Below are 27997 nucleotides of genomic sequence, written 5' to 3'. Positions count from 1 at the left end.
TAAATGAACAGTGATACAATATTCATCAATATCTTTATTATTTACAATAGACTTAACACTGATAAGCAAAACTTCACAGTAATATATGTGAGCTTTAAATTAAAAAAACACCAAATATATATTTTGTACATTGAAAAAAAAACTATTTAACATTTGTCTTTTTTTTTTTTAATCCATGTGTAGGTTCACGTATTATGGCGTGTCTGACAGTGAACGTTGGCTTTCATTGCACTTGAAACACTTTGGTATAATGATGAGCTGTAGCTATATGTGTGTGTAAAAATAAAAAAACATGAGAACAACGAAGGCAAGTGCAGGAAAGATGATGCAGATGGAGCATAGTGAGGACACTTTGTGGTCAATTCAACATTGTTTTAGCTATAAGATGAAGAAAAACATGACCTCAAATTATTTTTTGACCCTGTTGCTCCCAATAAATTTCAAGGGTGGTGGCAATTTTATTTCGATCTTTGAACACACTATGTCACAGAGATGCACTAAATAGATAAGAAAATAGATCACCAAGAGAGAAATGACAGACAATAAGTTAAGCAGCTCGGGTAAGTCTTAAATGTGTAATTCAACAGAAATTTGGCACATGAATGTTTTTATGAGGCTGTAGATTCTTGAAAGAAATTTGCTCACATAAAAGGCACCAAGAGTCACAGAAAAATGACATTTTGCTTGATATTTGAGACTCACAGTATGTGTAAAGGTATGTGTTATGGACCTACAGTGTTTCAATGCAAATATTAGACTTTTACATACATGTGCCAACGATTTACTGTGTGAGGCCTTATCCAGTGTACATTAAGCTGTGAGCCTAAATGAACAACATGATCTCTGTGTTCGCGTGCATAAATGTACAATTCTTGCAGCTTGTGCTCAATAAAACAGAGCATCTCGGACTACAAATACGGGTCAGTGATTAATTGGGAAAGAATAAATTAATAAAACAGCACCTTAAGCGATGACATGTTCATTCTGAAGAATATTCAATGACTTCAGAACTGAATACGACATTCAGAAAGCAGTTGGATAGGCCTCAGTCTAAGACAGGGGTGAGAAACCTTTGTCCTATTAGGGCCAATTTATTTATTTTTAACTCTGTAGTTTTGTTTTTAGAACTGCTTAGCAGGCCGGATCAAATGTTCTCACGAGCCGTAGATCCCCCACCCTTGCTGTAAAACATCATCTGTGACTACAACATAAACCGTTTTCTGGATATGAAATAAAACAAAAAAGAATACCCCCCCCTGAAAAAAAACTGTGCTTTTAATTAAAAAAAATAATTTAAAATTCAAGTTCATATAGACATTCTAGAAATCATTTTCTTTAAATCAAATGTACAAATTGCTCATGTGCTGAAGACGGACTGCAGATTAGTCTATAAGAGTTAGTACTGTATGATTAGTGTGATGAACACTCAGTGTGTTTGAACTGGATTTCATAAATTGCTGACATGTGAGGAACTGAGACCACAGAGGCTACAAGGAGCCCTGCACTGTCAAGAACACACAAGGACACTTCGAAGGAAAGCTGTCCGAAGTGGCCTAGTGCGCTACCCTGTGCTCCTCTCGAGGATAAAATATGGTGCGAAAGGACATCCAAAGATCAATATTGAAATGCTTTTGAGGACGTGCTAGGAGTGAAATTCATTAATTTCAAATGCAAAAAACATTCAATTTCTTTTGAATATTGTGGGGAAATAAGAGTAAAATATTTAATTCCAAAATATTTGTATTTTCCGTTCCCGGATTAAAAAACAAAACAAAACGTTTAACCACTAAAAAAGGCTGTGGTTGATGCCACCACAATGTATTTAAAAAAAAACAAACAAACAAAAACAATGTGGTCTCCCTACCTGGTGGTGAAGTAGGTAAATTACAGTTATGAAATTGATTTGTACTTATAATTTCATGCATATTAAAAAAGGTGATATTTATGTCCCATACTGAAATCCCAAGTCTGTTCGAAAGTAGGGATAGGTAAAATCATTGCTTTACAGTAATAGTCCCTGTGAATTGAAAATATGTCTAAATTTGACACATCACAGAGAAGGGTGTTAACAATTGCAGCTAAATTTGAATGAATCTTAAATATTGTGAGGGAAAAAAAAGCCACTGCCTCTGTACTCTGCTTTGAAAACTACAGTGAGTTAATTGATCCCGTAGTCATTGAAAGGAAATTTAGTCAAATGCACATCCCTATTATAAAACACAGTGATCATGTTTTAAGTCAAACAACCTAAAATCTTGGCGATGTTGCCTATCTGTTGTAAAATGGCTTTCAAGAATTAGTTATGGTCCCTCAGATGCTACACATCGTGCAAAATGCTCCTAGAAACACATTGCACCCGACCCACAAGTCACACACTCATGAAACGCTGAGCTCGACAGGGGCAAACGACTGTCTGCTTGTCAGTAAGGCTGAGCACAATCGACACACTTAGCACACAAGCGGAGTGGGCTTCGACTTCAGCGACACACGCTTGACATTCATTTCATGATTATGGCCGGCGCGAGGCAAACATTTCACGTTTCGGACTTGAACCACGTTTGGTTTGGCATCACGGTAGTCCGTATATGTACAGGTCAGACTGAGCCGAAAGGAAAAGCCCACACTGGCATTTTATGAAACAACTGTTTGTAAACAATTAACAAAAAAAAAAAAAGATTATATTTTGTAGTGATTTCTCTGAGGTACTTTACACATTGTTCTCATATCCAAACGGTTAAAGAGATCTGAGAGAGAATTTTGATGTGGTTGTGACGGTTAGTGTCGGCTACCTCTGGACTACGTCGCTAATCTCTTTAATGCAACTGTGCAGGGTGTCTAGTACGCTGTTCGAGCCCACGCAACTCAGCCCTCCACCACCCGTGGACGAGGCCCTCAACTCGTGCAGGCTGAGCTCCAGTTTCCCCACCGCCTCACGGAAGGCAAACTTGTTCCTCATCTGAGGGATGCAGTCCACATAACCTGAGCAGTAGTCCAGCAGCTGGTGGCCAGCATCCAGCACTTGGCTGCTGGATGGGCTTTCGGAGCTGGTGTGGAGGACACTGCTCAGGCACTCTGCGCATTCCAGCAGGGCCTCGCGGCTGGCCCGCTCAGGCGGGACCCTCTCCGACGGCTGTCTGGTTCGCCGTAGTGCCACTTTGGAGCCAGCTGTGGAGTGTGAGGAGGAGGAGGCTGTGCTGGGTGCCCCGTTGGCCATTTTAGTGGACGTTGTGGAGGATGCAGGAGGCACTTGTGGTGGTGGCACTGACGGTCTGATTGTAGTCACTCCTCCTGACAACCGCCCCGACCTGTGGCCTTTTAATGTGTCTCCGTTGACTTCGACCGCTGAGGCTCCTACCTGTTCCTCTCCCTCGCCGCTGTAGGAATGTTGCATGCCACGTAAGGTCGGCGGAGGAGGCGGCGCGCACTTGGGTTTGACGAGCCGCGGCCTGTCCCGGTCGGCCTGGTGCTCGGACAGCAGTTTGAAGCGGTTCCCCTGAGAGTCCAGCCCGACGAGGTGCACGTCGCCGGGGCTGTTCTTCAACGTGGGGGAAATGAGAACCGGAACTTTGTGGTTGTGTGTTTGTGCACCTGCTGCGCACGATGATGCCGCTGAACTAGAAGTCTTAGAGGGGGATGACCAGCTTTGCTGCCTTTCCAATCCTGCCCCGCCGTCTTCTCTCCCCTCCCTCACCCGGGACACGGTGTCCGATTCACCTACTTCCCCCGTGACCACGGGCGCCCTCCCTCCTGTAGCAGTGTTCCGGGGTAGTAGCTTGGCTTTGGGCCTTTCCCTGATCTGCGCAGTGCCCTCATCCATCCTCCTGAGCAGAGGTTCATGGGGACGTGAAGCCCCATTTTCTGGCTGGGAGGTGGTTGAAGCAGTCCTCTCCAGAGGGGTTTTAGCACTGCGGTTCCTGGGTAAAGTCAAGGCAATACGCTCCAGGTCCGGCAACCCGGTTGACATTGAGGAGGTAGAATTGGACCTCGGTAAGGGTTTAGGCCCCCCAACCATGTTTCCACCATCCCCTGAGCAGACTGCCTTTCCTGTCCGCAGCCCGAGGGTCTTTTTGATAAGCCTGGGGGTAAAAAAGCCGGCGAGTCCTCCCCAGCTGCTGCCGCTTGTTATCTGTGAAGCAAGTCCTGCGCCAGAGGGTTTCTGTCCAAATGTAGCCCCACAGCAGCGCGACTGAGTCTGGGCGGGTTCGCCTTGGGAGTGAGAAGGGGAAGCAGAAAAGCCCCCTAAACTGTCCGACTGCGGGAGCGGAGGCGGGGGGCTGAAATCAGCAGTGGGCTCATATTTCTTGTGCGGCTGTGTTTCCATCTCTCGAAAGGAGCTGCTCCTTTTGGGAGGTGTCGGAAGGTTTTGCTGATGCAGGGAGGACGGAGAGGAGGAGGAGGAAGATGATGACGACGACTTCTTCTTGATGAAGGAGCTGAAGAAGCCAGTCTTGCGATCACGCGTGAACGCACCTGTGTCCAGTGCGTCCTCTAAAAGACTCCCAGGAGATTTATCACGGGGCTGCTGTTTTCTGGGGAGTGCTGGGGAACTGCTTGTACGTCCATCGCTTCCTAATAAAGACGTCCAGCCTAAAGAAGAACAAAAGAGGGAATTATTAGAATACTCAACATAAAAAATAACTACTTAACTCATTCACTCCCAAAGACGTTTTTAAACGTCTTTTCAGACTTGGTCTAGAATTGGCTGGTACTGAATGAGTTAAGGACAATTTCTGAATGACCACAAACCAGGGTACCCCAAAATGTTTCAGTTCAAGACCCATATTTAAATGTTGATACGTCCAAGGGCTGACCCGTTTTCCACAGGATGAGTCCTCATTAGGGTCAGAGGTGATTTGAAGCCTCTCCCTGGTGACTTTGGGCAAAAAGTGGTATAGAATGCTGGACTGATCGCCAGCCAACTACATTGGTAGGTGTCGAGACAAACAACTACTTACACTCACAATTTAGTCTTAACTTAACGTGCTTCTTTTTAGTATGGGAAGAACATGCAAACTCCACATAGAAAGGAGCAGACGTGCAAACCATTAGGCAAAGGAAATTATGTGCCAAATGACCCATATACAAGGTTGACCAAATAAAAATGTACTCTCAGTTTGGGAGCATGCTTAAGACTTTGAGCCTTGCTAGTTTCCCAACTTGACCCAAAAGAACTTCAATATGGTATGGAAAGTTGAATCCGCACATGCACGTTCAAACCATTTTACTGGATTTGGACTGAAGTTACACATGTTCAAGATGGCGTCAACTCGCATGTTATAAATGCCTTACAGGGCTTGTAAAAAGTTTGGCGACACCTCTATGGTATGGGAAGGTGTGCCAAACATATTTGATTAGTACTATACAAATACACACATACCCTTCCTATCCCGTGTCAAATGTATTATGCAGAATGAAACGTCCAAGACCGTTTTCTTTTGTGGATTTGTAAACTGTACTGCATGCTCACAGATATAAATGGCATTTAAGAGGAACTTGGTTTTTGTTTATCATTTTAGAAAGATTAATACTTTGTGCTTTGATGAACTTGAAGCGGGTCAATGAAGGACTTAGGGTGAAGCACAAAAAGACAACCACACGCTTGTTTGAGTCACAGACAAGCACACAAGACCAACATTTTATTATGTGAAAAAGAAAAAAAAATCTCTTTTCAGTCAAGAAAAGAGAAGGAACATTTGTGAGATTTCTACTCAGTAACAAGATCTAACTTGATTTGAAAAAGCAGTCATATTACAAGAGAATAAAAAAGAATCATACTCTATCAAAGAACAATAATGGGTGGAGTGAAAATGAAAATACTCTGAAGTGAGACAATTTGGAGATAAATGTGTCACGTGAAAACTGATTTAACAATTAGAAATATGTATCAGGGGAGTTCTCCAATTGAGGATTAGTGCTAAAATGGTTTGTGGTAATTCTGGAAGTGTATGATTCAGCAAAAGTAAATTGGATTGGGTCAGTGTAATTATTCAAAGGACATGCTCAGCTATCCAGAATAATGGCTGTATCTGGTGTCTGTTCCTGTGAAATAGAAGACTTTTATGGCGGGCAGATGCATTCCCTCGCATTTTTCTTTCATGTTAAACTGAGTACCACGTGAGGTGTTATAAAATGTTTCCCTTCGACAAGTTTTGTTTGGGCAGCATAGTGATGAGTGGTTAGCACGTACGCCTCAGTTGAGAGGTTATAGGTTTGAATCTCTGCTCAGATGTTCATCAGTGGACGTTGCATGTTCTCTCCGTGCTTGCATGGGTTCAATGAAGATTAAATTGCCTGTAGATGCGACTGTGAGTGCAAATCGTTGACCTTACGTGCCCTCTGACTGCTGGTGACCAGTCCAGCACATACCAAGTCAGGTGGGATAGGCTGCAGCTCACCCATGACTCTCATGAGGACAAACGCTATATAAAATGAATGGATGGATGTTTTGTGACACATTTGCATGATTACGTTCATGTGACTCCTATTACTTGGAAGTTTGACAGTAAAGCGAATTCTCCATCACTAAATAGGTTATTTAATTTTATTTGCACTGCACGACACGTGACCTGCCTAAAATATACAGAATTAGGAATGGACAGACACTTGCGTCGGAGTCAATCGGTGAGAAAAATGACCGCCCTTCGCCTCAGGCGGCGGGCTTGGCGACGCTGCAGTTGACTCTTGGCATCAAGGTGGCCTGGGACACCTGCGGGCTTGTAATGTGATGCACCCGATCGCTTGACAGCGAGGCAAGCGAATCTAGCTGTACCTGAGGGAACATGCGTGCCCTGGTCTGGCCTCCCGTCGAGCCCTCCTTCGATGTTTTCCTTGTTTTCTGTGTGCTTGTGGATTGTGCGGGATTTGGAGGGCAACAGGGGCGTGTCGAAAGAATGCAGAGGACCGCCATGACCGGAGGATGCTGTCTTACACAGCTCCTCCGCGACCTCTGCAAAAAAGAAATAAAAATTAAAAAATGGGTAAGATACACCGCCAACACCGATACAATACAACTTTTGAAGTGAAGGACCCCAGAAGTTGCATGACAGAATTTTCTGCAGAAAAAGAGCCTTAAAAACACCTGAGATTGAATGTATACTTTAGTAGCCTTGAAAATGTCTCTTAAATGTTTCCTTATGGTACGCTACCTTCTGAGATGCTGGAGTCATGGAACATTGTCTCAAAGGCTTGGTGGATTTCTGCGAACGATGGCCGGTCAAATGGACTCCACTGCCAGCCTAGCAGAAACAAAAATCATGAACGTGAGTTAAAGTTCAGGTTCAAATAGTGGTCACAATGACTTCATCATCATCTGAAGGAAATGTGTTTTAAAGAAATCTACTTACATGCCCTCATGAGTTCATAGACCTTTGGCGGGCATCCCTCTGGCTGTTCCATGCGGTACCCCTTCTCTAGAAGATCATAAACCTGAGACAGATCAATGCCTGGGTACGGAGACATGCCATAGGTGGCAATTTCCCACAGGAGGACCCCAAACGCTGTAAGACAACCACAGTGTAGATCATCAGCCATGTGTGCACGAGTGTAGTTGGAAGATAGAAATGAATATGTGCACAGTACTCACCCCATACATCAGACTTGATGGAGAAGGTGTTGTATGCTAGACTCTCTGGCGCAGTCCACTTGATGGGGAACTTGGCCCCAGCGTGTGCAGTGTAGGTGTCACCAGTCATCAACCTGCTCAGACCGAAGTCTGCTACTTTCACCACATGATTTTCACCCACCAGGCAGTTCCTTGCCGCGAGGTCCCTGATAGGAGAAACATGTGAAACTTGGGAATATTTTATTTGATTTTAAACAGTTTTGCACTGAGTGTTTGCTTCTCACCTGTGGATGAAGTTCTTTTTCTCTAAGTACTCCATTGCTGAGGAGATCTGCGTAGCCATGTAGAGCAGAACCACAGCATTCACTTCCTCCTTGTCGCAATCTCTCAAGTAGTCCAGAAGGTTGCCGTGAGGCATGTACTCCGTCACAATATAAAACGGAGGCTCCAACGTACACACGCCTGCGAGAGAGTCAGCTTTATAATCATTTTTAAGTGAGGGGAAATTCAAATGACAAAAATGGATAAAATACTGACCTAGAAGCTGAACCAGGTTGGGATGTTTGACCTCCTTCATGACAGCAGCCTCTTTTAAAAATTCCTCTACTTCCATAGTGTCCTCCTGTCATTAAAGAAGCGGGAAATAAATATTAATGTGATTATCAGAAGAGTGAATATCATAAAAATGTTCAGTGTAAATGATTATCATAAAAAAGAATGGCTTGAGCAAAGTCAGATAATTTAGGTGTATTACCACACCCTACCGGCAGGTGGTGACCTACAACCATATTACTGCTCAGGCGCCTTCATTAGCAGATAATGATGAAATTGAAATAAAAGTTTTGTATTTTTTGAGGGGATGCCACACCTTGAGTGTTTTGACAGCGACTGTGAGGTTGTACTTCTTCCACATGCCCACGTACACCTCACCATACTGGCCACCCCCGAGCTTGTGCTTCATGGTAATGTCGGTGCGCTCCATCTCCCACTTGTCGTGGATGGGTGACACGCCGTACACGGTGGGCTTGTTGCACTTGGGTGCTGGGTAATGTAGTGTAGTGACCAGGCCGTCGGCTACAGTGGAGTGGTGATGGACCAGCTCGGCCAGGGTGGCGAAGCGGCTCTCGGATGTCACATACACCTTGAAGGAGGAGGAGGAGGAAGGTGAGCGGGAGCCATGAGCAATTAAAACTACATTTCAAGAGAAGTGGAACAGTCCTGCAGTGAAACAAACAGGAGTTTGTCATATTTGTATTTTTTTAATACCGAACTTCATGTTGATGTTTACATTTTTGCTCTTGGAATGACGGCCTTGTTTTTCATAATAAATAAGAAACCAATTTGTTAAAATGTGTAAACCGTTAACCTTACAAGACTTAATGATGGTGAAAGTTTGACATCTATAAAGGATTCATTCCATTACCATTAATGGAAAATTACAATCCAAATCTGAACAACTCAAAATCACTAAGCACAAGCTGTCTAATGCTACCTTTCCATCTGAGGAAGTGTTGATCCGGTAGTGGTAGACTCTCCCCTCGTAGCGAAGGGAAATAGACAGCTGTCCCGGACTGCTCTCGCTTTCTCGGACAAGGAAGCTGCCATTGATGAGGGATGAAAGCAGGTACTCGGCGGCACTTCGCGACACAGGCCCATGGTACCAGCTGTGCTTCTCCAGGCTGTTTACAGGTGTGATGTAGTTGGAAGGGACCCAACCCTGGCCATTCTTGGAGCGAACCTCGCTCCACTCTCCATTTTGGTTATAGCCGAGCACACGCAGTTTCTCGCCTAGGCAACACAGACATGGAACTGCTCAAACATCTGTCGTTCGCCATGCCAATGAGTGAACAGCTTTGAGCAAGGATTGTTGTGCTTCTTGAAAATTGTCAGGCGTTATGAATAATGAGCAAAATTGTGACGAGTTTCTCATCACAACTTTGTGTCTCACCATAAAAAACAAACAAACAAAAAAATGAAAAAAATAATTTAAAGTATATAACCATTCAACAACAAAAATCACAAACTCAAAACTTGACCAGAATTACTTTGGGCCTTACTCCAGAAGAAATTTGAGATGGGAGGAGAACAAACAAATAAATGCAGACATAATGAAAGCATAATCTCTGAGTAAAGTAATAAATGGTGGGAAAAATAGGTCAAAATGACTTTGAATCCACCAGCCTAATCCTATAACTTCCCTTAAAATACTCAAGATGAGGAATCGGGATTAGACAGCCAGTAGACTAAATCTAATTACAAAACAATAAAATAAAAAAAGAAAATAAAAAAAAGAAAACAACGGTCTCAGAGACTCAACATGGACTCTTGTCATCAGGTAAGAATGTTGGTGAGGATGCTTTGGTGACAACACAAACAAACTGGGCGGTACGGACAGATTATGAGTTTTACTGAACTACATCAAAAGCCGTGCAACAATAATAAGAGCGAAGCTGCCATGCAGGCGCCGGGCAAAAGCAGACATGTCGTGACTTGGTGTCTCGTCTCCGTCTGTCTCTTGATGTCAGAGCGGTACAACGTGAGGGAGTGGAAAGGCGGACGATTTTCTCGAAACCAGAGGAGGGAGTGATTCAATAATCCGACATAGAGTTACTGCACCTCTTCACTGGAGATTATTTTGCAATCAAATTGTGGTCGGCTGTAGTTATTTAGTGAGCAGAAAATAAATTACGTAAACAGCTCAACCTATGTACGAAAATAAGAATCATGACATTCCGAAGAGCCCGAGTGTAAATCAATTTAGCGTAATGCCAAATTTCCCCATCTTTGGCCTTGGAACATTTGAATTTTATCGTAACACATGATTTTGCCGTTTCATGGTATTGCCGATAAGGTAAAGCAAAATGTGAAAAAACACCTCCCTCCAGAGTACATAATGCGGTGTAGCTCATCACCACTGCAAGGATGTCATTTGAGTTCATTGCCATTCTTTTTGAAAGAGGTCCATCCCCTAAGATAGTTCCTCCAATTATTAAACAGAACCTCAGCGTCCGCTGCGGGCCGGGTCCACTGTCCAGTGAGTCACAGTGAAAATGACGCATCATTTACACACTGTAAAGCTAGGCGTCCGGGAAATGGCGGTTGCAGCCAAGGAACAATTAAGATTGTGATGATCAGTGAAAAGAAGCTAAACAGACTTGCTGGGAATCTGTTCTTGTTCAGGTTACTGGGCCTGCATAAGCACACGCAACAATCTAAGGATTTTGTAAAAAATACAGCGTAGACCACTGTCACTATACGCACAAAACTGACTGTTAGCCAGTCTGCCAACTGACTGTTAGCCAGTCTGCCATTCTCTATTTTCCTCTGCAGGACTGGAAATAGTGACTGTATCCTTGCCTTTGGAGTGGCGAAGAGGAGATAATGACTGTGAGCAGCTAATTCCTGCTTGTGGTCAACTCCTCCTGGCTCAACGTAACCCACCTGTTGATGTAAAATTCCATATCGTCACAGAAGTAGAGGCATAATGCGGTCTTTTCTACAGGAAAGAATTTTAGACTTTTTTTTTTTTTTTGCTCGAAACCAAAATCTTTTCAAAAGTCTTCTCACAAGAGTGGATCTGTCATCGCTTCAAAGTAGGAACCAACTCCGTATTTTGTTACATTTTCCCTACCCATAGGTGTGTCATAGCCAGGTGTCCCAACGATTCTTTTCACCTATAGCTTTATTGACACACAACATTCCGATGGTATAACTGTAAACTGCGCACGAAACTGTTTGATAATCTGCCAATCAGCGGCATGGCCTGAAGCGTATTCGACTCAAGACTTACTTCCATGTTAGGAAATCACTGTGCCCTTCTGTCGCAACACACCTGCGTCCATAGAAGGTGTGGGAGGCATGTGTTGATACAGCAACACATCACGTAGCAACAATCCTTTTTGACGATGCAGACATGAATATACAGTATATTCTCTCGGACATGTAATGGCTGAATTTTGCAGCTGTAGGTGAACTCTAAAGCATAAATTCTGACTTATATAGAATGTAACACTCAGAGATTTGTCATCGGGGTATTCATTCAACAATGTTTCTTATTGTGGCTGCAGTTTACGTTGTAGAACTCGACTGCTACATAATTTCCAAATCAAATAAAATGCTTGCTCAAATAATCTAAATGAAATAACTAGGTTTAAAGGAGACCTATATATTTTTGTCTAAGATTCAAAACAGTTCCCACTCAGTTGCATTTCTGCAACACGTTTTCGGCTCACGATTCCAAAGATCTGTAAATATACATTTAAAAAAAAAAAAATCGGTCATAAAATATTGAGTATTCATCCATCCATCCATCTTCTACACTGCTTATCCTCACTAGGGTCGCCAATCTCAACTGACTTTGAGCCAGAGGCAAATTACACCCTGGACTGGTTGCCAGCTAATCACAGGGTACACGTTGGACCACAGGTGTTAAACTCAAGGCACAGGGGCCAGATTTGGCCCGCCACATAATGGTAAGTGGCTCGCAAAAGCAAATCAAAGATGTCAACTTTCATGTTGCTTGCTAATATCTCCTCCACAATTTCCAATTCTCATTAGTAATAAATAAGAGTGATACCGTAAGCATTTTCCTGTTACCAAACCCCTTCTTACTGTAACTTGACAATTGGTGAATAAACCATTATTCTTGACTTCTTCACATGGTTTCAGTCATAACGGCCTTCCAAAGAAAACGAACTAAAATCAGGCTCGCCACAAAAATGAGTTTGACACCTCTGCTTTAGACAAACAACCACTTGCAATCATATTCACGCCTTAGGAAAATTTACAGTCTACAATTAAACTAGGAAGCTTGTTTTTTCCCCCCAGAGTACACGGACAAAACCCATGCAAGCACAGTGAGAACATGCAAATGAATCTCCAACCTCACTACTGTGAGGTGGATGTTCTAACCACTTGTCGTTATGCTGCCCCATTTGAATATGTTGTTGGAGTTCTGATCACATATTTTTCAACATGAAGTCGAATCAATTTAGTTTGCCTCGGACATGTGCTGTGGATACCGTATTCATATTTCAAAGTAAGTCCATCTTATGTGATATAAGCTGAAACTACCGATGCAAACTGAAGCACTGTTATCTTTGTACACAGCTTTTGTTTTGGATCTTACATGAGAGTGCAGCTGGTAATAATAACATCTGTGTTATAAATAACTTATTGTATTCTCATTATTAGATTATGACTGACATTTGATTGGAATACTATCAAATTCATCGTAAATCATGATTTCAAAAGTGTTTACCTTTAGTGATGCTGAGCGTGTTGTCTCCACTGGCCACAAAGTCATAAAGTGCAACAAACAGGTTGGGGTCACTCTCAGCCGCCCCCAATAGGTTCTCCTTGGAGCTCCAGCGTACCGCTTCTGTCAGGGCCGCAGAATCTAGCCCAAATGGCCTGTGGAGAGCTTCTGGGGGGAAAAAAAATGACCAGAGAGAAAGAGAGACAAAAAGAAGGGAAATAATGAGTCTGGTGATATTAAACATCAAGCATGAGGGCTGGCTGCTGAAGCTGCACATGCATGCAAACACATGACGACTCTAAACTGGTTCCTGATCAAGCTGCCCTTGTCATCTACCTGGTTGTCCAGGCTCTGGACTCTGCCTCACACCCGTGCTGAGTTTCTGGCCACTAAGGGCCACCCATTCTTCCTCAAAACTGTTTGCCTGCAGGCACCTCAAAACCATTACTTTAGCAAAACGACTCTTGTACTGTACACCTTTCAGATCAGGTATGATGCAGGGTAGGACCCTGCGCGTCTTTAAAGAGTGCAAAGAGGGAGGGGCTCCAGAATAAGGATGAGAGTGACGCTACCTGACCAGGGCGCAGTGATAGCGTGTACCTAAAAACAACACCCACACCCACAGAGACCGACTTGCGATTGATGAAACAGAACATGAGTAGCAGATGAACAACGCTCAGCAGCTGCTGCCAAAATCACTGCGTGTCTGGACAGCTGCTGCAGGAGTGGGAGAGGAGGGTGTTGAAATTGGGCGACTGACAACAGAGAATCTCAGCACTGTATCTTACGCCTATGAATTGTACCGGTCATTTGATTTTGGGTTCGTACTTGTATTCATTTTGGCAGAAATTTGCTACTGACAGCAACACAACAACGTCCAAACTAGGATTTATTGAATGATGAGACAGATGACAATATTTGCCAGAATGAAATTCTGATAGACAAGTGATTGAAAGATTGATTAAAAAAAAAAAATACAATAACCTATTTTTTGAGTCCTTATGCACTTACAACAGTAAAGATGTGAATTACGGGTACAATGTGACTGTTTTGCATTATTTTGTCCTTTATTATTAGTCTACAAATTACACGCTGCATGAATAACGGCTGGACAAAGGGCTCAAAAGTGAACCAAATATGGAAATATACACATCGCAATGAATCATCTTTTATGTTCACTGTGCCAAAACACACCCAATATGCCCACCTCTGTTCTGGACCAGAATGCACTGCAGTGTGGCACTGGCTGTGGCACGGCTCAGCCACAATTCCCAGTACATCCTCTGCCGTGGTGTGGTTCTTTAGCAGCCCTGAAAGCTGTGGGCTTCTTGATTTGGCTCAAAGTAGCTGATCCTAGCATTGAGGGTGAAATGTTGAAAAAAACGAGTTCACCATCTCAAAGAGAGACAGACCCCCACGTAGTTTATCCACCAAAACGTCAGAAGCAAGAATCCAAAACCCATTTTGATACATGTGGAGAGCAGAAAGAGCCATGACTGATGCCCCCTGCGATGAACCACGCCGTGAGGGATGGCACAAATGGCGTGGGAGGGAGAGAGGATCGTAGACATATGCTTAAGTGGAGGTGGGGGTCCTGGGACTTAGGCAGAGAGTGTATCGTGAAGTAAGAAAGCCGAGAGCTGGGCTATGTGTGTGAACAGGAGTGTGTGGAGTGGAGTGTGAGGTCCGGACTACAGCTGCAGTCAACAGCAGATGGCTGGTCCTGTCCTCCTGGGAACGAATGAGTGAGAGTGTGTGTGTCTGTGTGTATGCGCCCGCCCGTGCGTGTGTGTGTGTGTGTCTGCAACTGCAAGCGACGCTGGGCCAACTGTCATAGCTGCTCTTCTTACATCGCTGAATATCACACTCTCTTTGAGGAATGTTTTTTTTTTTTTTAATGAGATTAATGCTGCACATATTCATAGGGCCGGTCCTAATATGAATTCCAATCCTCACTTTCAGCGTGGAAATAAAAAGAACACTTACTGATGAGTTCCAATCTGCCAAAAACAGTACAAAATTACATGAAATCATTCAAATAATTTAAATGCTTCATGTGACAGATATACAATATCACAGGTTTCTTTTCCATATGTCCCAACAATGAATGTCGTGCGTCGTAAGACGACCGTGACTGTGTGTGTCTATGTCGTTAACAAAGCACTGTGCACTCTGAAGAAACGCTTTGTGTCCAGCATACCAAAAGTTGGTCTTTGGAAGTCGGCACGCCAAGTCTGCTCAACACCGACTGAGACACCCGGAACAGAGGTGACCCGGATCCCGTGGCACACATTCGTGCCATAGATATGACGCATTTTGTGACACCATCTATTTGGCTCTCCAGGGACTCCGGCCTCGACGCAGCAGCTGCTTGTACAAAGTATGACCAATTACAGATTTGTGCATCTCTATATGATTATCATTTAGTTGGCCCATGTATTTTGTTGAGGAAAAAAAATTAATAAACTAGAAATGATTGGTTGTAGACTGTACGCCACTCTGCACCTTTCAATTGTTTTGTAACACTATGTATTTCCTGGTGCCGGTAATTTGACATCCTGATCATATACAGTATATCCCGACATGGAATTCTTGGCAACTTTCTGGGATATGACTCATAAAATTAAAATAAAACAAATAGCCAGTGGCCAAATACCACTGAAAATATCCGGTAGTATAAGCACTTTTCAAGAATCAAAATAAATACAACAAAGCGCTGCAAGTCACATCTAAGTATGCTTAGCATTTATCCATGAAAGGGGTTCATAATGAACTGTTTCAGAGGCTACACAAGAGGCTTTCAGAACAAGCTGACAAGCTTGTTCTGAAAGCCTGACTCTGACGTCTCAGTCTGACCATTTGGGGCACCATGTAAACGGAGTACACAGATAAGAGATAAGTTGTTAAGAGACAAAGAAGAATACACCGGTAGTTACATGGCTGGATTCTTTTCACAAGTAGATAAATGGATGCCATGCTGGCTCCGTGTGCTGAGCTGTAAATTAAGTGAATGAAAGCAAATCCCAATCAACGCTGGCATATTACTTACTAGAGTAAAAGAAACGGAAGCAATCTCTCAATAGAAACTGTCATGCATCTCTTCATGTCTTTTAGATTTGATATTGATTCTCGTTATATGGCATAGCTCGAAAGTATATGCATCATAAAAGCTTTTTAAAGACAAAACAAATCCTTTTCAGATAAAATTCGACCAAGTTGAAGAAGTCTAGCATGCATGCATGCATGCAAATATATAAAAATACCTTTTAATATTGATACCAGCTTGGCAGCCATCATCAGCCAGCTACAGTAAGTCTCGCTTCGTGAGCAAAATTTAATGTGTTCTGACTTTGCCCATGGGAATCAGTTTAATAGTTTTGCTTAACAAATTTCTAAAGTGTAACTAACTACTGTAATCGGCAAAGAGTTAACGCAACACAGAGTGCCCCTTGCCTCACACTTTTTCAAGGAAATAACAATAAAGTAATAGAATGTATCCTAAACCCATGGCTATGGGGATAAGTGATTATTTTTTAGCTACAAGTGAACAAAACACACACTCCACAACGCACATCGTGCTGTAGACAAAAGATGGCTGCCTGCCTGTCTGAAGCCGATACAATCATCCTCACATGCACAAGACATTACATAAACTAGATTTAGCTCAATGTGATCCCATGGCAGACAAAGACAAAAAAAAAGTAGTCTGATTGTTACAAGCAGAAGAGGATAAAGGATAAGCGTGAGTGCAGCGATTCAAGTCAAAATAAAACCCTTCTACTTTCTTTTCGGGACGGAGGTCACAGACACTTTGCTGATCACACAATACAAAAGAATCTCAAAATTTGAAAGTGGAGAATCAGAACAACGTGGAAGTTGCAAATTAAGCAAATTATGTTTGAATGTGGAGGTTCCAACAAAGAATACCCTGCAATACACGATTTCAGCAGCTTCAAATTTTTGGGGGGGGGGTTTGTTTTTGTTTTGTAGCCCTCCCGACTGACCAGAATCTGTTGTATCAACTATAACCTCACAAAAACGTCGTCTCCGTCCTCTACCATCAAGAGAGGCAGTCTACTCGCGACAGGTCATGAACACCAATAAACTCCGAGTGGCTCATCGTGAACTGGGGGGAATATTTGGCGCGGACAGCAACAGAGTGGAATTTTTCAATCAATTTTTACAAGTGCCCATGTATGCGCTCGTCTTGTGTCCACAGTTGAGTCATGTCCATGGAGTTCCGTACGTCTCCCTCAACCAGACTTGCACCTTTCACACATCCTGGTGTTGAAACAGATTTGAGCAAACGGATTTGAGCAATTGGTCTTGCCTGGACACACCTGTGAGTGTAATCGGTTCAGATTTCTATTCAGTTGAGATGTCATGGCGGGGGGAAACCCTCGTGCTGTGGACCAAAGGGTCCTCTAGGATGAATCGATAAATTATGCCTGGTGAGTGAGGTGCGAGGGTAGTGTGCTTAAGAGTTACTTTTATGATGTTCACTTGGAGTCAGGACAGTGTGAATGCGTAAGTGATGCCAGCTCACGCTGTGCATAAGTAAGTTATTGCATGAAAAATGGATCATGGTTTAACTGCCGCAGCGCTACATCATTGGCAAATATGACAGGGATGTAAGCAACATTGTACTTGACACTGAGCATATGTAAAATGGAATTTGAATCACCCCATTTAAAAAAAAAAAAAAAATCAATTTTCATCGCTAACTACCGACTTTGCCAAGTCTAGACAGTAAAGGTGCAGAAGAGTCCACATACTAAAAATTATATTTAAGACAGCAATCAGAGAGCTGCACAATGCAAACTACACAGAGACAGTAAAATACTACAGAATATCATTCTGTTTATCAGCTCAAGAGGATAATAGCAATTCACATTCAAAAATAAATAAATAAAACCTAATTTATGGTACGCTGGATTGCTGTTTAAATTCTTATGAATCCAAGATATGTGTGGCAAGTCGATGGATTGACTTTTAGATAAGATAAGAAAGCCTTTATTAGTCTCGCAAAGGAGAAATTCCCAATTCACACAAGATTGTTCCACAAAATAGAGCTGGATTGGTTATTAAAGCAAAAGCTTTCCAGTGACGTTGACTCAACTTGAAATTGATCTGTTTGCCAAATGGGGACAGCAATGCACAGTGACCTTGCTATTGGCCCACTAATACATAAGTCAGCGCAGAGACATTAGGAAAAAGTCAGACCACTCGTCTATGTCACTGGATAATCATGTGACAAGAGATCTGAAGTGTGCCACAACGATGAAAAAAGGCTTGACATCAATACTCGAACATCCAGTAGAGTAGACAGACACACGGCCGCAGATGAACACGGGTCTTATGAGCTACATGGCATTTTCAGACTACCAAGTTTTATGACTATGGATACATATTTTTCCCCAAAATATGATGGGACTCAGAAATCTATAACTTTGGAAGTGTTCTGCATTAGAATGTCTACAGTAGCAATTCTTATAGACATAATATACAGTCGTACTGAATTTTCCACACGAATGCAAATCAACTTAAGGGAGCACATTACAAGGCACGATTTACTGGAAACTCTCCAGAAACGCACACACACACACACACACACACACACACACACACACACACACACACACACACACACACACACACACACACACACACACACACACACACACACACACACACACACACACAACTTCTGGTGTGAAAAATGGAGCATGTCTGTATCAATGCGGATATGGATGTTCAGAGTAAGTGTGTGTCGATTCCAAGCCAATTCCGCACCCTGCAACCCAGAAGATAAAGCGGCAATGATAATGCCCACAACAGGCGACTGACCCTGAAAGCCAATCAATGTTTAACAGGCTTGGCAGCAGGACTTCCCCTCTCTGACACTATCTATTTTTTTTCCCCCACGCAGCACCATCACAGCTAAGCCTTGTAGCGAAACTGCTACTTAAATACAAGCCACTACAGCAATTTGGTTGGACCGCTCCCCAAAGTTGAAAACATTTTGTGTTCTTAGGATGACAGATGCATGGAATGGTTTTACCATCTGTACAGCCAACCATGCGCCGTTCTAATTAATCCCCTCTCTTTAATGATATAAGCTGCGAGAGAGTCGAGGCCAAGGACTAAAAGACTGTGGGTTTTTTGAGGAACTAAAGAAGCTTGGCTGGTAGCCGATGCAAAAGCTCAAGGCAGCAATGCAGTATTCAGTGACAAGAATATTCCATTAAAAATATATATGTATATATTTTTTTCATATCTGGCAAATTATAATTTCGATGCAAAATAGTATTAATTTCTGCGAGTGTTCCATATTTGTGGATGACTCGACAACACAAAAACAAAACAAACAAACAAAAATCAAGCAGATAGCACATGCTTTGGTGTTGACAAAAAATGAGGTGAAGCGAAAACCGGTTGATATTTCAATGTTCATGCATTTCAAAAACACACTATTAATGTCAATAAAGGGGTGTTCACACGGCAAGATTTGGTCCGGTGCTACGCCGGGGCTGCCCCAGTAGAGCGTTCACACGTGCAAATTAGCTCCGGCGTAGCCCCGGAAAACAGCTTACACCGGACCAAATTTGATCCACCTCAGGGAGGTGGTTTAAAAATTTGCTCCGGAGCTAATGCTCGTTTGCGAAGCAGCACCGGTGTAAATTTGCACGTGTGAACGCAACTGGGTTAAATTTGCTCCAGAGCAAATGCTTGTGAAGCCTACCAACGGTGAAAATGCGTTGCTTTCGTGCTCTGTCGGACTTCTGTCATGTGTTTGTTTAATAACGACACAAGACTTGGCTGGTAACATCTTTCCTTTTGTAGGAGACTGGACTGTCTCGGAGTTGTTTGTGTAGTTTGTTCCTTTGTTGTGTGTTCACAACCCCCCGCCCCCCATATAATTTATTTTGTGATTTCCTCTCTTGATTTTCTGCTTGGCGCATTACGTGTTTGCTTTTCTGAGTGTCATTGAAGTCATCGCTGATTTACGTTTTCGGGGGCGGTCACTCTCGAGCAGAAGGCACGGAGACCGAGAAGGAGAAGGACGTGCCTGTCCAGTAGTCGCTTGAGTTGTGTATACGTTTTAAAAAGAACCAACACCACAGCTCATTTGTTTTCTGTCATTTTGCTCCGCTGCAGAAACTGCCGTGTGAACGCAAGTGGGGCTGCACCGACGCTGTGCCGGTGCAGACACCCTCAGCGGCTTTGTACGTGTGAACGCTCCACACAATTTGCTGCGGTGCTAAATATATCGCAACAAAATACATCGGTGCAGCGCCGGAGCAAATATGTGCCGTGTGAACACCCCTTAATATGCAAAAGCTATACAATAACTATCACATCAACATACTCATCTGATCATAGGTCAAGTAACAGCTAATTTTATTACATGGGGTCACGCCTCACCTTACTTTTTATGGCCAATAGAAGTTTTTTTCTCCAATTTATTTAGTTTTTAAAATTCATGTTCTATTGGGTGTCTGGTCACAGGTAAAAATACAAATGGCCCCATAAATTCCTTTCTCATTATGAACTACTTTAGCTTTTTTTAATGAATCAAGATATCTTTTATTACTTATTATAATTATCTCTTTTCTTACTTATTATAACATAATCGTCAGTTTTTTGCTTTTGGTAAGTGGTGACATGCTTGCGCTGATGAAATGGCAAGTTGTGTTGTGATCATCCCTTTACAGAAGCCGCCCCCAAAGGGCATGTTTGTTCGGTTTGACATTGCATCATTAAAGAAAGAAAGTCATTTTCAAAAAATAATAATAATAATAAATTGCACCCGCCACTGGCTTCTCTCACCTGGTTGTGAGCAAAGCAACAGTCACGGTCTGCCAAGTATTTCATACATCACATCAGAAGCTGGCACAGATTTTACTGTGGTCTCTCAGTATCTGATTCGGACACCGTGGCTCTGTGATGAAGCACACACCATGATGACAACATTACACTTGACTGGGTTCAGCAAGTGGATGAATTTCACGTGTTCTGTGACTGAGATTTTCCAACACTGTACCCATCAAAACTTTTAACCTCCCACAAACACACTCACCGACATTCTTACCTACATCATGTAAGAAAGCCATTTTTTTCCCCCCCTCAAGAGGAGGTGTGGCCATGGCTCCTCCTGGTGGATAATGGCAGTCACGACTCGCTAGACCTAACTGACCAACTCGTTTTGGACAAATCTGGTTCATAAAGGCTTTATCATGTTCCAGTAGCTAAATATAGGCTATCTCACACATTGTGTTGTGGCTGCTGTGTGACTTGCTCTGGTTGGCAAGGCTTTAACACACAGTCAAAGGGAAAGTGAATTTGTCTCTAATCCAATTTTACCCTTGATGCAAATCGGCTTAAATCCATGGATGCCTGATCCAGGCATTCTAGTCTGGGCAGGGGATAAAGCCGCTATATTTCTACATATCAGTCTCTAATTCTATGCTCATTTAAGTTAGCGTGAACAACAGAGAAGTTGCAACAAATGATTTAGTGACTTTTCAATTGCTGGCGTACAAATCTCAGAGCACTCCAACCCCTTAAAGGTGAATTTAAATAATCAGGTAAATTAAATAAATTCCAAAAATGTGTCGAAGCAAATGATTCATGTGTCACAGGTCACATGACTAATATAACCAAGCCCCCAAACAGAGTTACTCCGCCCATGATTTGCTATGTAGGCCGGAAGAAGTTCTGCTATTTTCAAGTGACGGCTGGGTTACACAGAAAACCCTATTGACAGAGAAGTTACAGGGGGCTACATATTCCTTTAAATAAACACTATTTTGAAAAGCACCATAACCAGCTAAATATTTGATCAATGCACAAAACGGGCTGAGCTGACATGTTTTGGGGCAATTTGGGCATATTTAAAAAAAAAAAATACATCGTCTGTCAAAGTGATTACCGGTAGTTCCATTGGTCGGGGAACAACATAAAGGTTTACATTAAAAAAGTACTTCATAAATAAGGGACTGTGTTCTTTGTGACAATGCCGTCATGTCTATTGGTGTTGCTATGTTGTAAATCTGGGGCAGCATGGGTGCCCGCGGGTAGCAGAGTTTTGGAACAATATTTGATGAAATAAAACACATTTTCATCGCAAGCAGAATATTTTATGGCAGGGGTGTCAAACTAATTTTTGTCGCAGGCCACATTGTAGTTAAGGTTTCCCTTGGAGGGTCGTTATAAATTTTGGGAAACCATATAAATGTTTAATCACCTCCATATATTACATACACAGCGCACAACAAATTGATGGATAACGAGTTTAAAAATCAGAAGTCAAGAATAATGACTCTTATTGTGGATTACATATGACAATTTGAAATTTTGGCTCAGACTTCAGCAACCATCATGGAACTAGACATGTTTGATATGCTTTCACGAGCCACATAAAATGATGTGGCGGGCCGGATCTGGCCCCCGGGCCTTGAATTTGAAACTTGTACTTTATGGCATTATCAAGTACAGGTAGAGGGTGTTGGTGAGTACTTGTAAGTACTTGTACTTGTTCTTGGTGTGCACATGATCAGCGCATCCTGAGTAATATGTATGCCAGGACAGTAGTTCATTGGCATTGACGATCAATGATGAAACAGTCTTGTGACACGTTTTGAACACAAATGCTAGAACAGCGATGTGCTCCGCCTGCTATTGTTGAGTTTACACGGATATGGTAACACTGTTGTTAAAATAAATCAATAAATAAGTGTCAATTCAACATACATTTTCAAACACAGGCCAAGACAATACCATCCTATATTGGAGAATGGCAGCTTTTACAGCTAGTGCAAAGGGGCTTAGGCTTGGAGACACTGAGCCTCAGCAAGTCTCCACAAGTTCAGGATGCAAACGAAGAATCATGGGTTAATGGGTTTGTTAACACAAGACCTAAAAATCAGGCAGGGCTAGACAAGTGGAGGCGTCAATACAGCCACTGATGCCGTAATACTGCACCTCGACCAATACAGCAAAAGGTGAGAGTCCCTTTGTATCAGCACTTTGGTGTTCCATTCCATTAATTGAGCCTCTCTTTCTATTTGTGGTACTCTTTTCTGTCTGGTGGAGCCGATGAAGTCTTGTTGGGAAACAGAGCTGCTGAATTAATAATGCTCCGAGAGGGACTGCTGCACACCTGAGTTAGAGAGAGGAAATGACTCACCTTGTCATGAATGGATTAAGGGGGGGGGGGGGGGGGGGATTCCCACGTATGCTACAGCCATTAAAAAATCATTGTCATTATTATTATCGTTGTTGAGCTTGTTTTAAATTATGTTTAACGGGAACTGCTTATGCTCACAGAGAAGGCATTAATGGAGTCGGTCATTCATGACGGGTGAGCGAACACTAATCTGTTATGAAATAGTGGACTTTTTCAGCAAGATCAAAGAAAAGCTCAGCAAAACTTAAAAGAAAAAAAAATACACTGAGACCAGACAAGTTTTCAACACACTATTGTTGACGTCATGTTACTGGTCACGTTTGGGCAGTCATTCTGATTACACGCTGCAGTCTGCAAGATTGGTCGACTTCCATGTTGACGATGGATGGGAAAAACTGTTGGGGGTTTTTTTGGGATGGTTTTAAGGACAACATACAGCACTGACTGTTGCGCCAATCTGCTTTGTTACATTGCCTTACCAAGTAACACACCATTCTGCTATTTAGTCAGTCAGAGCTGCCTACCTATTGAAATTCACTTCCAAATTCACTTCGCTTTTATTAAGTGTACAATTATTCCAACTCTTGTCTTTTACACACTCTTTGCTCCCATCTCACGCTTACTATTGGTGAGTCTGCTGGAACGGAAAAATAATCACAGCAAAACACCTCTGACATAGCAAACAACGCGTGATAAATACGATAAAATAAAACCTTGCAATGCATTGAAGCCGCCGAAAGTGAACCGCGACATAGCGAGGGACTTGGCCACAACGTTTCTCAGCAATTTCATGCAAATTCTGAGTTGTTTTTCATTATAATACTGCCAGGCCACTAACCGTAAAAACCCCAAATAGAAAAATCGAAATCTGACAATCACCAAATAACTATACCTATATAATTTTGTTTCATTGAATCTACGAAATCACTGACTGACACTCCACGCAGTCCAAAGGGCAGTGATTAAAAAAAAAAAAAAAACCCAAAACAAAAACAAAAACCCAGCTTCTTTCACAAAGACTTACAATCCTTCATCACTGGCACCGCATTTTGATGAGAAAGAGAGCACTATGATAGCCAGCGGAAGACTTTGCTCCTCATTCTTTCTTAAGAGCCCTTGTTCTATAATTGTGAGCTTTGAAGAAAAAAAATCCTCTGCAGAGTGGCAGGCAGTATATGACTCCTATAAACACGACACTCTTGTCTCTCAGTATGAAGAAGCAGAACACTTGAATGTGTCTCCTGCTCTCAGTAATGTCTGTGCTTCTTGGGCTTAGCTTTAACCCAGCCAGGGACGGGAAATCCTATCCATTCCCCAAAGGCCCCATTGTCTTTATGTCCTTGTCCACTGCAGGACTGGGAGCAACTTTGGCGTACAAATGTGGCATGCCGTGCATGTATTGTCATAGCAAAAGTAAAAGCTGAAAAACAAGATGACAACATCGAAACTACCTAGCAGGCATCCTGTCATCTCCATGACATACTGTAAGTCTGAGCTACTATATAAAAGTGTCACTCTTTTGGAGAAGTATCAAGCATTAATAGATGTGGTAGCTGTGCAAAGTACCAACGTCATTACTTAACATATTCCAAGTTAATCAAAGAAGAAAACATATGTCCTTGTTGAGGATGAGATGACAGTTACTGTATTCAACCAAACATGCCCTGTAAAAATAAGAACCAAACTTCATTGTCATGCATACTGTACAATACCTCAGCATACGTTAAAACCTCAGTCCAGCAATCATCCAACAATTAATTTTGCACATTTGGTACTTTTCCCTTGTTTATCGAGGACATTTTTTTCCAAAAGAATAGTTGTTACCGCGCATTTTGGACATAACATTTTGGTGAAAGATGGAGCTTCACTTCAGGCCGCTGTCATCGTTGCTCATCTCCAGGCACTGGGTTGTGCTGGAATTAATATTTTAAGATTAGCAGCAAGCAGGGTAGCCAAAGCTACCTGTTATTCTCATCCACAACCAGCTCATCTTCTCATATAGGGACCCATGCGAACATACAAAAACTGTGTTGTTTTGTTGGCCGGATATTTCGCTGCAAGAGAGTCGAAAGTGCTCTTTGTAAATTGGCCAGTTGTAAGACAAGATGCGAAAAGCAGGGGATTCATGATTAGTCGACTACAAGATTTAGAACGTTGATTTAGATTCGTGAAGTCGATTAATTGGTTCAATACTGAGTGGGCGGGATGTCCGAAGGTGTCCCACGCCTCAGTGGTGTCTCAATGTTACATGCTATGGTTCACAAAGAGTCTTGGAATGATTTAAATTCCTGGCCTGAGATTCCACTATCACCATGTGAAAATGTAATAAAATGGCTAATTTGAAAATAATACAGTCCACTCAAGCCAGTTAATCGCTGCAAACTCATCTTCATAGCCCACAAATACTTTTCAGCATTTAGTTTATCTTTTAAAACTCATCTAATTCATGACATTAAAGGAAAGCGGTCATCCTACTAATCTCCCGTAAAAGGAGGACAGATGTTAAGATATTGCAAAAACAATTACTTTGGGGTAATCTTGAGTGCATGAGCGTAATCTTGTAACGACAGAAGGTGACCTAAATTATTCAGCGCCGGATCAAACGATGCATTCAGATTGCTGAGTGTGCTGTAACAGTAGACGCGAAGAGACAGGATGCAAGTGAGCATGACAAAACCACTCGTTATTGTAGCGCCATCCTCGCGGTGGCTCCTATGCGGAGTTAATGGGGTGGAAGCGCTCGCTGTTCAACCTCCGGAGGCGAGGATCACTGTTTACCGAAGCGACTATCAGACGATGGCATCTGAGAGGGAAATCATAAACAATCGAAGCCGAAAGCTACAAAAATTGGGCTTCCTCAATAATACTGTGCCTCCTTTTGGCATCGTCAGGTCACATGCGGCATATGCGTAAAATTAACACTCACGGTGTTATCTTATGCCTATGCATCCTTGCGAGATCCTCTCCAGTAATGACATTATAAAATCGGAGGAACAATAGGAAAGGAACAAGACCGAGTATAAAGAGTGAAGGCTTGCTTAAGATTTCCGCTAACGTCAAACTAGCACGTCCCTGCTTAGCCAATGCTACGAAGCTGCAACAAATATTAAACCAAGTCTACACACTGCTTCTAACAAACACTTGTTAGAGACTTACCTGAATGCTTGGTGAATATATTGATCGACGGGTCAGGCACGTTGATCGCAGTGGTCCTACCCGGCGGTGTGCCGGTGTTACTGCCGGGCTCTCGGGGTCTCCTCCCGGCGACGCTCCCCCGGTTCCCCTTTCCTTGGTTTGCTTGGGACGCGTGGGGCTGTGGCGGCTGCAGTCCGGTCGATGTGCCCTCACCGACGCGGCCTACCTGCTGTCCCATCCCGGTAGTTTGTCGTAAGGACGTTCGGGACCAAGCGAGCAAACCCCAGTGCGCCTCTGGCTCACATTCCCCTGCGCTGGAGGAGCCTGCGTGCCGAATAGCGTTCCTCAATACCCCTCCTCCTCCTTACGCTTCTCGCCGCTAACTATCCCGTATTAGCTGGCTTGGCTAAACAGTTAGCTGATGTTAGCAGCAATCACAGAAATCCACAATTTCCCGGGTTCTAAACAAAAAAACAACTACCCCTGCGGCGTGACAGCGAGCGTCTTTACACCGGAGAAACAGACGTCGTCCGGGCAGACGATGAGCGAGCGAGTTTTGCTTAAATGCGGAGCTTATTTCAAAACGCTGTCGCCGTGGTCCGTCTGCTGCGCGCCCCCTCTGACGCCGCCATCTTTACCGCAGAACAGAAGATGTGTTGCACAAGGCGGCAGGGGGTTGGCTAGGTTGGCTCTTGCCGTCCAACACATCTCCGGTACTTCTAGCGTGGGCCGACAGGCCCAAACATCACCCCCTACAGCCGGGTTCTGACAGTCGTCGTGTCACCCCAGAACCTAAAACTTTGCCCATGGTAACGCAAGAAGTTCAATTACGCTTGGCTCTCTGCAACTTTTCACTTTAATTATTGAAATGTGTTCCGTGGAAGCATTGGGTCGTGCGTAATAAATGCTCATTTGTGCGCACGAGTGAGTTCCCCCCAATGCAATTTCTGTGGCTCACGTATTAGAGATCAATATCTATGTAAAAATCAAACAATGTCGAAGACATTATATGGGTATAACTTCAAACCAATTGGATTTATAGGCTAATTAAAAATACAGAAACATGCTACACATGAAATGTCAAAATTACAACATTAAAACATTCACGATAGTGATTTTCCCTCTTCAACTGTTAAATGTTGTGATTCCGGCACCATTATTGAGCCAAGCTTCTTTTTCGAAAAATATCACGGCATACCTTCCAAAAATGTCATAAATATTATGAATACTGAAAAAAATGTAACCCCTCAATCTACCTTAGTATTTATACTCAATGTTAAATGTTAGAAGGTTAAGTGAACGATGGTAAAGTGGAGGTGGGAATGCCATCTAATGGAAGAGTATGTAATTGTTCTGCATATCACAATACGTCACTGTCATAGATAGATGAATAGATTGTAATTTTTGGACAAACTAAGTGAAATTGTATAATTTCCCGCGGCAACTCTGATGATCTCTCACAGCACACGAGTGTGCCATGACACCCTGGTTGGGAATCACTATTTTAAAAACATTGTCCAAGATACTGCATTTTGTTCCAACAAAAGAAACTTTGAAAGTTTCAGCAAATTAAGAGATTGTGGACATTTTCACATTTGTGGTAAATGGCCTTTCACTTGTGTCGTACTTTTCCATCGACAAGACACTCAAAGCGCTTCACTCAACACTGACGCGGGATCAAGAGAAATTGAGGACTCAGTAACTTGCTCAAGGACACTTTGACATGGTCTCAAGAGCCGAAGATTGAACACACAAACTCTTCCTCAGGAGAGGGGATGCTCATTCTATCACTAAGTCATGCCGCCCCACTGTGGTAATAGTTTGGAATTGCCATTCCAACAAGACTACACTCCAT

At 42.8% G+C, this 27997-nt stretch overlaps 1 protein-coding gene across 3 annotated transcripts; it reads right to left on the bottom strand.

Moving 5' to 3' along the window:
• Positions 1–21: 21 nt before the first annotated feature.
• On the bottom strand, positions 22–26766 carry abl2 (c-abl oncogene 2, non-receptor tyrosine kinase). Of its 3 annotated transcripts, none has more exons than XM_086115925.1 (11): positions 26164–26766; positions 12822–12986; positions 9054–9349; positions 8430–8702; positions 8099–8183; positions 7846–8023; positions 7583–7767; positions 7344–7496; positions 7146–7235; positions 6770–6946; positions 22–4587 (listed from the first exon to the last, which is right to left on the bottom strand). In XM_086115925.1, the coding sequence occupies exons 1-11, from the start codon at positions 26378–26380 to the stop codon at positions 2786–2788; spliced, it is 3621 nt and encodes a 1206-aa protein (XP_085972051.1). In that variant the 5' UTR covers positions 26381–26766; the 3' UTR covers positions 22–2785. The 3 variants fall into 3 exon arrangements, with proteins under 3 accessions (XP_085972051.1, XP_085972052.1, XP_085972054.1); XM_086115926.1 differs by having other exon boundaries at positions 12822–12983; XM_086115928.1 differs by lacking the exon at positions 26164–26766 and adding an exon at positions 13155–13364.
• Between the last annotated feature and the right edge of the window lie 1231 nt (positions 26767–27997).

This window comes from Hippocampus guttulatus, chromosome 7, assembly GCF_054856545.1.
Source record: "Hippocampus guttulatus isolate MCC_2025c chromosome 7, RoL_Hgut_1.0, whole genome shotgun sequence".
Classification (NCBI taxonomy): domain Eukaryota; kingdom Metazoa; phylum Chordata; class Actinopteri; order Syngnathiformes; family Syngnathidae; genus Hippocampus; species Hippocampus guttulatus.
The sequence above is the reverse complement of the archived record's forward strand: the minus strand, read 5'-3'. Positions and strand labels throughout refer to the sequence as shown.

What these genes read in the sequence shown, in the direction of transcription:
- abl2 (XM_086115925.1), bottom strand. Translation starts at nt 26,380, where the DNA reads ATGGGACAGCAGGTAGGCCGCGTCGGTGAGGGCACATCGACCGGACTG. An exon ending in AAAAAGAACTTCATCCACAG is followed by an intron (nt 7,768 to 7,845) that starts GTGAGAAGCAAA and finishes TTCTCCTATCAG; the next exon opens with GGACCTCGCGGCAAGGAACT. An exon ending in TGACTCCAGCATCTCAGAAG is followed by an intron (nt 6,947 to 7,145) that starts GTAGCGTACCAT and finishes TCTTTTTTGCAG; the next exon opens with AGGTCGCGGAGGAGCTGTGT.